The 13,120-nt window shown below is 41.7% G+C and overlaps 1 protein-coding gene across 3 annotated transcripts in view; it reads right to left on the minus strand.

Annotated features, from left to right (window-relative positions):
* Positions 1-12,972, minus strand: part of golim4a (golgi integral membrane protein 4a) — a 31,971-nt gene extending 18,999 nt beyond the window's left edge. For all 3 annotated transcript variants that reach the window (XM_088914909.1, XM_088914910.1, XM_088914908.1), the window contains exon 1: positions 12,281-12,972. In XM_088914909.1, the coding sequence (XP_088771035.1) occupies positions 12,281-12,467 (187 nt within the window). In that variant the 5' untranslated portion in view covers positions 12,468-12,972. The remainder of the gene's footprint in view (positions 1-12,280) is intronic.
* Between the last annotated feature and the right edge of the window lie 148 nt (positions 12,973-13,120).

The following is a 13,120-nucleotide window of genomic DNA, read 5'->3' on the forward strand; positions in this document are numbered from 1 at the left end:
CCAGCACTGCATGGCAATAATGCTAACCACTGGACCACCATGCCCCCCACAGTAGAAACATAATCATCAAAAGCTGTCACCTAAATTTGTTTTTGCTACCTTTAGAAATTGACTTTTACTTGACATACAGTGACTATAATATAGAGAGATAACTACGATACACGTGATCAGACAGTGCTGTGCAGACAACTTCACCTCTTTACAAGAAACTAAAAGGGCAGAGGGAGGCATTCTCCCAGGAGATCTGGTGGTTGTTTGAGTAGGCTGGATTTTCATAGATGACATAATTAATACAGATATTAAAAACAGGATGAAATGTCTTCAGTTTATACATATTAATGCCATCAATCAACAGTAACTCCATAAGGACAATGTTTTAATGTACCATGTATCTCTTAAGCAGTGAGAATCCTACCACACAATTTCCAGACAATTCAAACTAAGCCAGTACTACGGTAATTCAGTGGCTAGAGAAGCTCAGATGTCGGTAAAAATCAATTAAATCAAATCAAAGGTCTCATTTTCCCTTGTGTGGCCATAATGTATAAACAAGAACAAACAGAAAGACAGGACTGTCTCTCTCAGTATCTCTTTCCATCTCCAGCCTCTTTATTCTGGCTTCCTGTCACAAGGGGAAAGGCTGACAATCCTCTTCTGTGTGTGCCCACAGAAACATCTGCCTGCCGTCTGCACTCATCCCTCCTTCCCTGGGACGGCCTTTTCATGAGTGCCCAGCTGGTCCCACTCCGATCCAGCGCTGCGATGGTCTGCTGGTCGGCTCCGACTCTCACGATTAACACACCGTTTCACGCAGTGGGTTAAAATGTTGCACAGAGGTGTTGCAGAGACCCAGGCCTCTATACTCTGTCCCTCATGATGTACGACCTAACAGTTAAGAGTATATTGGCCCCAGTGATTGCTTTCATTCCCGTCCCTAATTTCTAATGAGAACTGCTCACAGTCTTCACCAGGCAGCCTTTTCTTCCAGTGCCCCCCCTCCCAGCGTGAGTGACTGTGGGATTTTTGTGGATTGACCTTTCAGTATCATTGGGCACATGGAAATAAACAGGCTAGAAGAAAATAATGCACACTACAGCTGTATGTGCACAAACCTGAAGTGAAAAAATGAATATGTTCGTTCCTTTCCTTTTCATACTGATGAGACTCCCAGTGCCATCTAAAATACTTACGTACAACATCCAAATCTACATGGAGCTGACATTACATTCTCTGACCGAATCCCCTCTGACCTTCCCGTTCGCTCCGTGTTCCTTAGGGATCCTCAAAGAACAAAGGTTCATGGGAAACAAGATAGTGCAAAGCTAAAGACTCTTTACAGATCACCTTTTGCATGGCATATCTACCAGAATTATTTTGACACTTAAATACATTATAGTACAATTGTACAATAAATGCTTTCAGTTTAGTTTTTAGCATCATACTACTATGAATCTTTCAAAGAATTCCATGCATATTCTACAAAATTGAGTAAGAAAAAGGTGTGATTGCCAAGATCTTTGATCAATCACTTGTCTGTCAAATCAGGATTAATTAAACTCTCGTACTCATAAAAGCCTTCCACCAACTTAACAGGTGCAATGATCTTGGAACCCTAGTAGCTATAGCTGAATGTTGGGGTACAAGCCAAAGCACAGTAAAACTATTATTTTCACCTCCTTTTAATCATGCCAGTGTCTTTTTTTACACATCATTTCCTCTTCTATATCTTCTGAGCATCAAAGGAAACATAGTATTTATAATTTCATCAAACGCGGAGCATTATCAGGAAAATGACAATCTGTTCAGTGCACTGACACTTTGCACTTGTCTTCAATAACACTGCTCAGCCACAATGAAAGGCATAGCCACCTGTGCAAGCCATGGAGAAGATGATGTGTGACACGTGAATAGCACTAAGTTGCCAATGCCATCTTGTGGGATTCTGTCCCATTCCCCTCGCAGAGCCTGGATAGGACAGGCACATGCCTATTCACTGGTCTCCGAGCCCTAAACCCCCATCACCCCAGCAAATACGAGACACGTTCAATGGAGCTCAAGTCTGGTGAGTCATCTCACAAGAGGGCTGCCGTTCAACGAACAGCAGGAAGTGGTGGTGTTGTCCTGCTGGAGTGGAAGGTCGACCTGTCAGGATAAGCTCACAGGAAAGGCAGCCAAAGTGGTCTCAGGACTTAGTCAGTGTTGCACTTTGTATTCAGGTTGTCATCAATCACTACAACGTCCCGTAACAGCTAGTCACTCGTGCCCCGACAAGCACAACCGGACCTCGTCAATCATCGGCTGCACACGAGACAGTACCGCTCTACACGTTTGCACCCAGTCACTGCTAGCCAGCACGATGGTCCAAACAAAGCACTGACTCATCATGAAAGAGGACTTGGCTCCACTGCTCCACTGCAGGGAAGGTGCTGCTGGGTGCCTGTGCAGCCGGTCTACCAGATCATGTGCCGTCAGATGCTTCCTTAAGTGTTAGCTCACAGCGGTGACTCCTGTACCGCACAGGGAGAATGAGGACAGTCAGGCAAGCTTCTCTTTCTCACCCACCATCAAGTTACTCATCTTCTGCAACTGTAATCCACCCGGTACCTGGCAAATCTCTCGTGGGCATTACTGCACACCCACAGGGGCCCGGTACAAATCCTACCCTCAGGTGATGCTTTTCTCATTGCATTCTACCCCTTGGGGAGTCCCTGATACCGCTAGCTGGTGACCACGTGGCGACACTGTGGAAGCAGTGGGTAGGGCGCCGGACTCGGAAATTGAAGCTTTTGAGGTTAAACGCTGCAAGGGGCACAGCTGATGTATCCCTGAGCAAGGCATTTAACTTGCCCACCTGTATAAATGCACACAAATATATGCTGCTGTACGTACAGTTTACAAGTACTGGCTTTTGCGTCAAGCCCTAATGATATCCCACTGGAAAAAATCCAAAATCCCTCTGCTGTATTTTTTTCACTCACCAAAACAAATTTAACACAGGCTTATTCAACATCCTTTAAAGCAGGAAGACAACCAGGTTCCAGCAGTTATTAACGAGGTGCACTGCAGAGCAGATGGATCTTTGGCTGGTTATTATTATTATTCCTTACACGATAAACAATAATACATACAGAAAAATTAGACCATTCAAATACAGTAGGAAAAAGTAGTAAAAAATAATACAAAGACAAAAAAGAGGCAGGCACACGTGAGAAGAGCAAAGCCTATACAATGCAAGCACAGCCAGTGTTACCTGAGAAAATGTCCATGGAGCAGTAAACTACGTGTAGGTACACAATCGTTGATTATAGTGCCACTAAGCAGAGCGCAGTATCAGCTGGTCAGCTGGTGGTAAACGTTCACAAACATGTGAGTTATTGAACCACCACCGACCCCTCTTTGAGCTCAGAGTGCCATGCAAACTCCTCCATGACCAATTCACTGTAAGATGCTGGGACGCTCCCGAGATCAACATCTTTCCCACATCCTGCCTGGCTGTCACTCACGCTGGCTGCTGTACTGGACAACAGGTTGTTCAGGACCAACTGACAGCTTATGTCCCAAAAGCTTCTGTTCATGGATCTCTCCTGTTTGACACGCTTCACCCAGCCAAAACGGCCTGACAGCACAGCGCCCTCTTGTTCCACTGCTGTGCACACCTCCTTTTCCATCTCACACCCTGTTCATTTTCACACACAGAGGCGTCATTGAAATTCTGCACACTGGGACAGCACTAGAAGCATGTAAGTACGGTCATGGGACTTTAGCTACACTTTACCAATTGCAATGCAAATGCTACAAATTCGTTTCTCCATAAAGAAAGTGACCATGAATTTATTCTGATAGGTAGAGCAAGCAGATATAGTGATATAGTTGCAATCCTATAGCTCTAAAGGAGTTACTACACTTATTATTTTCTGTTTATCCTTCAAAAGACCTGAGAACAAAACATCCCATTACGAGGAGAGAGGCTATTACTAAAGCTCTGCACAATTTCATGATGGACAATTGATTTGGTCACGGCTTGTTGCTGATTTTGTATGCTTATTCCACTCACTGAAAGGATCTGAGTTTTGCAAAAAAGAAGTTACCTCCTTCACGGGTAGCTGTGCTCGGTTGGCATCAATTGCATCCGACTAAGCAATACAGGAGAAAAATGGCTAGCAAGCCTTCTTGTCTTGACACTGACCTGTCAAAAATGTTTCACACCCCAGAATTAAACAATGATTCCTAATTTCTCTAAAACACATCGCTTGCACTCCTTCGTCTACGATTTATCAGGAAAGGTTGCCAGCTGCACAAAGAGGCAAGATTACTAATCAGTCCCTGTCAGCCATCTCTGCTTTGTTATTTATCCATTCGAGTCCAGGGCATCAGTCATGATGAACTAATGTATCAGGGGGCCTCAGCAACAAAATAACAAGCATGTAATGACTATTCCCCAAACCACCAACAGCTAGCCATACATCAAACAAGTTTTCTCAAAATACCCAGCAGGTGCAGTAATTGTTCATCTGTTTCACTACAATAAAACAGATTAAAGACAGGCACAGGAAATGCACTACGCATTTTGTTTAATCTTTAAATACATTTTCACCAAGACACAACAGAAACTTTTCTTACAGTTGCTTTCACAAAGGTTGATAATATACTGAAACAAAACAACTTGCCACTTGACTGAAATCCTTTATCCTTTAACAAGTTTCACAAATTAGAACAGCCAGAAGTGTTGACTCATTTCAAAAGGAATTTCCATTTAAAAAGATGCACCCTGGCTTACAAAATTTTTAAAAATCAAAAGACTTAAGTAAATAAGAACATGATTTACTCTTTAAATAATTTGCAATGTCATCCAGCAGGACTATATCAAACACGTTCACAAGCGCATCAGAAACTATACAACAAAGGTTGGCCAGATATTTAAGTTTTACTAAAGGCTTTTTTTTTGCCGTTCTCTTGTATGGTCCCTGCTTAACTTTCGGGAATAGTGACTGCAAAAATATTTTGGAGAAAAAGACGATCACCATATATAATCACTTTCTGGCCATTGAAACAGCAAACAGATGAAAGTCACAAATCCTGAAATGCTTACTGGATCCCTTAATACATTTCCTCACTTATCCTAAAGTCTTTAAAAATGTTCACAATCCTTGGCCCCTTCACCATATAATCTACAATGACAATATTGATGATGGTGCCAAGCCAGCACTTGAACCACCATGACAATTCAGTGTCAGGGCTGCCACCAAACATCTTCCAGGTGTTTCAGAGCACTGGCCTTCCAAAGTCACCACAGGTATGTGAAGGAAACCGACATCAATACCATGTGAGTGAGAACGATAGGCAGGTAGGATCTAAAAGATTAAAAAAAGGATTTAAAAGATTCAGTACATTTCATACAAAAGTAATACTTCTTCAGATTAAATAACCAAAAAAGGATTTTCCTCCGAGATATCTTGTAACTATATTTTTACTGCTTTAAACCACTTCATTATAAACCACCTTCTTCTGAATATTTTGCATTTTGCCCAGCTTCAGGTCAAAATATAAAACTTCTTTTTTTTTCTCGGCAGTATTAAGAAACGGTGGTAGACAACCGGTAAGATGGACCCAGTTGCATTCTGCTTGGCAAGTTATGTTTCATGCAGTATTGTAAATAGCTACCCGGAGAAGGACTTATTTCGGCTTAAAGGTCAGGCAAATAAATATGACCAAACTAGTGAGTGCTCACTATAACCACCTCCTTCATAAATTTTGAATTTTGAAAAGTGCATCATGATGATTATTTTGTATTCAACCTTTGCCCTCAACTCAACCCAGTCTAGGTTTCCAAAAATATGAGACTGGGAAACTCACATTGCCTTTTTTAAATACATCTAATCATGGGACTCTCAACTGACACAAAGTTAAAATGCAACCCGAAGATACAAAGATACTACTACAATTAAGGAAATTAACTTTTAATATCATATTGTACCATTAGAACAGAGTGGCATTAGGGGCACAGTGGTTAGCATCGCTGCTTAGCAGCACCGGTGCCCTGGTGTCAATTCGTAGGGTGCCATCTGTGTGGAGTTTGTACGTTCTCCCTGCGCTTGTGTGCTTTTTGCTGGGCGTTTCAGCTTCCTCCCACAGCGCAAAGGTTAACTGGCCCTAGTGAGTGTGTGTGTGTGTGTGTGTGTGTGTGTCTCTGCGCGCCCTGCAATGGCCTGTCCAGGGTGTATCCTGCCTTGCACATGTTTGTTTGCTGGGATACTCTCTGCCTCCCCCGCGAACCTGAATTGGACAAAGCAGTGAGAAAATGGATGGATCCATTAAAATAAGTCACACTCACTAAATGTAAAACCCTGACAATAGAATACAGAATACAACCATGTTGCCAAATGAACTGGAAACTTTTTTTTACCTTTTGAGTTCAAAATGTTTAAGATTATCTGGAAGTTTTCCCCACATCTGGAACATTATTTCATAGATGTTCACTACTACAGGTTTTAAAGAGCATACATCCGCTTCTGTCAATGTAAACTCGTGAGTCTGGTGCTTAGAATCTGCTTGTAATAAACAGTAAACAATACTGTAATTTAGCAAGAAAATACTTCTTAACCCTACCAAACGCCATTGATTCCTAGCCATACTACAGTGAATGCATAATATAGTATATTCTAAAAACTAAAAACGATGATATTGTCTTTGCTTAAACTATCCATTAACATTTCTGTTTTACTTGATTTCACGACATCATGATCTAGGATTCATCATGTTCTGAAGACACCTAATGTTTTCTTTTTCAATTCACAATCATCTTCAGACAATTTAAAAAGGAACACTTTTTAAGGATTTTTTTGGGTGACAGAGAGACTACAACATGGTCACTCAGTCTAAAAATACTCAGCGGTAATCTCAAACTGCTGGCACAGAAAATCTAGATTTTATCTTTCAATGAATTAAGACTGGGCAAAAAGCCCCATATTTACAGAAGTATTAACCAGTTACAGGATAAGAGAGAGCTTGAATCACTTCCTGCATTGTCTAATTGAGATGAATGCATCTATTCTTTTGGCAGATCCTGAATCCAATGATAAAGCACGCTCTCGACAGGACAATCATCTTTGATGAATTAAGGAGGAAGCAGCTAAGACAAGGATGAATCAAACAACTTCAGGGAAGGTATGAAAAAGAAAAGCTCATCAAGACCACTTGAACTGAAGGAGGTCAGAGAAACAGGTTAAACAGAAAACGGGTTACCAATGAGAGTGTGACATTTGGTTCATCTAGGCCATTTGGTAAGTTAATAGATCTACAAATGTCAGCCATTCATTCCTCGAAACCAACCAGGGTATTGGCTTCAGCAACATGGGTGGGTAGACTGTAAATAAGAATTTGCTCTTGTGGAATAATGCCAACTTAGAGTACCCATCTAGAGAGCAGGTTGTTGATACTGAAGAATTACAAGTACCATAATAGTACCCTCTGAGGGATTTGAACCCAGGACCCTCTGACACCACTTTGCCATCATTGGAAATAAGGCGTTATACACATCATCATCAGGGAGCAATGCTACTTTACATATATATTTATACATAAGCCTTTCTACATATAGCTGTGATTCACCTATATGACACCAGAGCAAATAAGATGAGAACAATTTTGAAATGTTACAGATTGGACATTGTGTATTATAAAAACAAATATTAGTAGTACATATGCATGGTTTTTTTTAAGTATTACCCTCCAAAATCTGTATTCAATGTTTTTGGTGTCATTCGGTTAATTTGACACAGATTGACAGTGATAAAATGTACTGATTTGACAGACAGTTGCATTAGCACCAAATCACTGCATTAGTGAGAACAGGTGAGGTAACAGGTCAGGTGATTTAACCTGTTTAATGTTAAGCCAGGTAAAAAAAAAAAAGAAAAATACAGTAAGGACGTTATATGCCCTGTTTCTAAAGCAAACAACACTTTCATCCCAATGATCTTTTGCAGGTTGAACAAAATCTCCAGACTCGACTCGCCAGCATCGCAGCCAAATCGTCTTGAGTGATGAATGAATATTTTGTGCAAATCTTGCATAATCGCTGTATAGTTTTATACAGGCTCAGCCTGGGGAGGTCAAAGTGTGATGTTGTGTCTAGTCACTAAAGAACTCGATTTCTAGGGACTGACTGACAGCATCACACAAGTCCTCACTTGCTGCTGTCCTTCCTGTAGGCTCATCCTGACATAACATCCCAGCCGGACAGCGCACAGAATGTCCGCAGGGTGCTCCATTCGCAACAGCTTTCTTCAAGGTGAAAATGTGATAGGTCTGCTCCACAGACCCGTTAATCATTAGTGGGATCAGCTGAGATGACACAGACTATCTAGAGCTCAGAGATCGGTTAATATGCAAACATTGGTCCAGTCTCTGCAAGAGGAATGGGACAGAATCTCACAAGTCAGCATATGCAACCTAGTGCAACACATGTGTTACAGATATAAAAGCTGAATTGTTTCCAACAGAGGGCAATGTTTACTACCTGTTGCTATCACAGTAGGCTTGAAGAACAGTGCTAATCAGTGTAATGAATTTACTAATGTCCTGTCTGTTCAATACAATTTCATTGCACCTGCTAAAAAAGATAGGCATTTTCATGAAAATGCCTTCGGGAACTGCTTGCAATTATAAGTGATAAATTTAATTTCATTCTCTCTATATTTAACTGTGCTCTGTTAATATTTGTCAATGCAAACTGTAACAAAGGTGAAGTTTTAAAACCGAGATAAATTTTCCCTCCTGGGAAAAACTAAGGTTGCTGCTGGAAGAGGTGTTAGTGGGGCCAGCAGGGGGCGCTCGCCCTGCGGTCCATGTGGGTCCTAATGCCCCAGTATAGTGACGGGGACACTATACTGTAAACAGGCGCCGTCCTTCGGATGAGACGTAAAAACCGAGGTCCTGACTCTCTGTGGTCATTAAAAATCCCAGGGCGTTTCTCGAAAAGAGTAGGGGTGTAACCCCGGCGTCCTGGCCAAATTTCCCATGCCTCCTAATAATCCCCATCTATGAATTGGTTTCATTACTCTGCTCTCCTCCCCACTGATAGCTGATGTGTGGTGAGCGTTCAGGCGCACTATGGCTGCCGTCGCATCATCCAGGTGGGGCTGCACATTGGTGGTGGTGGAGGGGAGTCCCCATTACCTGTAAAGCGCTTTGAGTGGAGTGTCCAGAAAAGTGCTATATAAGTGTAAGCAATTATTATTATTATTAATTATAAATAAAACTGCATTTCAGCTCCATTGGTCTCATTTTCCCTGCTCTGCTCTACCACCAGAGTGAGAATTTAGAAATAAAGTGCCTGACACCCTCCCTGAGAGGCTTGCTGCTTGTCCATGGTGGCAAACATGACAGGACAGATCACAGCGCTCTGTCTGAAGATGACCTCAGATCTTGTTTTCTCTTCTCTGTGGTTTCAGAGGTCAGACAAAGACTGATGTGCTCTGTACAGTACCAGGATCGTGTTACAGTCACTCCTCACACAGAACCGGGAGGGTGTAAGGGAAACAAGAAACTGACATCGACAAATACCGTAATCATATCAGAATCGAACTGCACAACAGTTTTCTGAAGGCCATCAACTCAAAGTATCAGAATTAACCCATGAACATACCCTATCTAATTTCTGTTAACTTGTCAGTGCTATTCAATAAAACATGAATATCATAACTTTACTCCTTACTGGAGTTTTGTGGAGTTGCTATTCCATGCTCACTGTATTTCACTAGAACTAACAGGTGTTATTTTTCATTACCTTTCTTGAAGAGGTATCGCTTTTTCAAGGCCCGTGTTGGGGTTACAGCTAACAGAAACAAATCACCCCCTTCAGGGCTGGGAAGCTTTGCCAAAATAGCTTTTAGTCATACTGGACTGAAATTCAACGCTCTGTGACTTTAGAGATGTACGACCTGTTCTGTGAGCAACTAAGCAAAATTATAATACAGAAACTGGATCTAGTCAATTATTCAGGAAAAAAAGTTGGCACGTGGGCTAAACTTTTCTTTTAGCCATGGCCTGAGAAGAAGAGAATGCCAAGGGCTACCTTCTCAGAGAGGTAAGAAGGCAGAGCTGATCTCCTTAGCACAGCAGGTAACTATGACAACTAAATATCATGTGCAACTGTGCATTCCTAAGTGCAGGGCAAGTCTTCAACTGATAAATACACAGGCTGTACAATCAATTAACTCTCGGTTTGGAAAACGGGTGACTTAAAATAATACTGTCAACTTTAATAGCAACATCTCACTGAAATATAAAAACCATGCACATTCTTTTGTAAGCAGGTTATAAAATTCAGACAGTTAAGGTGAGGTTTAACCTCAGGGGAGCATGCGATATTCTCATTTTTTACACACAGCCTTTTCTCTGAAGGAGCAGGGATGATAGCCTAACTGGTTCCTCATATCCACGATATTCCTGATATTATGAGCAACCCTGGATCACAGGGAGCGGGAAAAAAAGCCATGTGTTTCTTTTAACAGCTCTTCATCTTCCTGGTTGCTCTTTAATAAGAAAATGTTTTAATCGGAATGAAAAAGAAAGGTTGTCAGTTCTGTCGCTTTTCGTTATGTACACGGTCTCAAACTAATTATCAGTAAAAGCTCCGCTGTTTTAAATATGAAAACCCATCGTGCAGACGTTCTGACGAGTGCGCTTTATCAATCTGAATTAAAATAAATTAACCACAACCCCCACTGAAATTTGCAACATTATTTTAAATCTCGATCAATGCTAATTGTATGAAGGAGTGGAAAAAAATAAGCCACTGTTTTATTTCTTATAATCTTCCATATAGTACATAAATGGTTACCAATCAGCCTGATATTTTAAACTTCTGCTGTAACTGCACAGAAGACATTAATATCATAAACACGAATAACAGCATACAAGTATAGCCCTCCCTTGGATTCGATACATTAGAAAGACTATAAATGGGAAGTCGATGAATCATTCCAAGTTTTGTATTGACCACAAAAACGGTATGGGGTATCAGCTTGTAGAGTCTTCCTTTTTAAAAAAGGAAAGCAACGTTCCAGCAAAACTCTTACTAGGTTTTGGGGATGACGTCGAGAAGTACTGAATTCATCAGGGCCAAACGTGATAGGATTCATAATTGAACACTTCCTCAAATTCAGACATCTAAGCCTATGGGAAATCTGAAAACAAAGCTTAATTTCGTATTCCATGCCAGAGATGTTGCACTGAAAACGCAGAGGTGTATGAGATGAATTTTTGAACACGAAACATGGCACTAAAACGATTTTAACCCTTGCACGGAATGCTTTGTCGAAGTCCTTCAACATTTTTGGTTTACCATGAACTGCATGGCTAACTGCATACTTTCGTCTTCGTCCTGCATACCGTTCACGAGTCCCACATTGTAGTAGTTTCAATATTTACTCCTTATCATCTCTAGCCAGAAAAATGACCGTATAATGCGATGGATATTACAGGTCAGATTAAATCTGGCGGTACAAGTGGCTAATGTCATCATCAATATGCTCAATTTACAACCCGACTCTTGTTCGGTTCAGGCTGAAAATCACGTTTGTGGTAGAACATGCGAGTGCAAGACAGGTCAAAATTGATTCACCTGGAGCTTCAAACAACTGCTTTGTGAAACGGAAGGAATTTACCCAGTTGATCGTGTTTCTGAAAATATGCATATCATTCACGAAACACTTTTTGGTATGCGATACTTGATTGCACTCTTGCTCGGTTAATAATACTGAAAGAATCAAGCACATATTTAGTTTTTTAAAATTAAAATCACAGCTTTATTAAAGTACATATGATACGCGCAGTTCAGACGTTTAACTTAAACGAAAATCACAGCTATCCAACGTTTAGTGAGTGCGGATGTTTCTTTCTTGAGTTCCGGAGCAGTTATTCATTTCTCTTATAATTTTGAGCTGTTTTCTCCTCGCAAACTCTCATCTAGACAATGTGAACCAGGCATCATGCACAGAAACTCTCCTCCACACCCTTGCGAGAAAAATAAAACCGAAACATTTCTTGCAAAGACCCGATACAGCAGAGTGAGGATATCGGTAACAGCTCACATTGTAACCCACACTGGGATGTGCAAATATCCGCTCACTGTTGTAACTCTCGGTGATAACCCGATACGATAAGAGGGAAAAAAACATCCTAAAGTACACATTGAGGACACCAGTAGCGTGTACTGTTTCAATATTTTTTGCATGCAAATGATGGCACTTTAATGTCTTTTATGAAAGCGTTTTACCTTGTAACTGCGCCGATAAAGACTCCTGGTGCTGCTGGTATTTCACTGCCAGTGCCTCCGTTCTCTTGAGCTGCTTGTGCATTTCGTACGATATCATCGCGCCATAAATTAGTCCAAAAACCAGGGTGAGCAACAGGAGAGACTGGAAGATCTTTTTTTGTTTCCTGGAGCACATTCCGTTGCCCATAGTCACCCCCTTTCCTAGATGACCTGGCACCCACAGGCAGCGAAACTTCGGATAACTTTTCCAACTTTGGTTTTTCTCTTCTCTCAACTTTCCCAGTTCCGAAATGCGACGCGCATCTCAACCGGCCGCTCCAGGCAAGGGGGGGAAGTGGTCTGGGCTGTGCTTGCTGCTGCGAGATGGTGCAGAAATTGAGCGAAACGCCTTCCCAGCAAAAGAAAATAAAGTTCCCAACACTTCGCTACTCTCTGTGGACGAGAATTGTTTGACTACGACTGGATTGCTAAATTTATTCGCTTTCTTCATTGGGCGATGGGGAATTCGGGTTTTTGTGGTGTCGGTGCCTGAAGGTTGCTTTTCTCCTTGGCGACAAACAGTCGGCAACACAAATCCATTGAAAAAGGACTCCCTAGTTTTTCCTCTGTGCAGCGCAACCAGCGAGGCCTACACGGTACCTTTAACTTTAGTTACGTGTCACCTACAAGTAGCCACCGTCCAACGGCAATCCTGAAGGAAGTCCCTCCCCACGTAGGATAACATATTTTCATGTCCCCGCCCCGTTGGAAGTAGAAGTTTTCTAATGGACGGCCCCCGTGTTCGTCTAGTGGCCTCGGAATGTGGGGGGGGACAGGGGGTCTCTCTGCTATGCGGGAGTG

The sequence above is a fragment of the Atractosteus spatula genome, chromosome 4 (genome assembly GCF_055471065.1).
Source record: "Atractosteus spatula isolate fAtrSpa1 chromosome 4, fAtrSpa1.hap1, whole genome shotgun sequence".
In the NCBI taxonomy this organism is placed as follows: Eukaryota; Metazoa; Chordata; class Actinopteri; order Semionotiformes; family Lepisosteidae; genus Atractosteus; species Atractosteus spatula.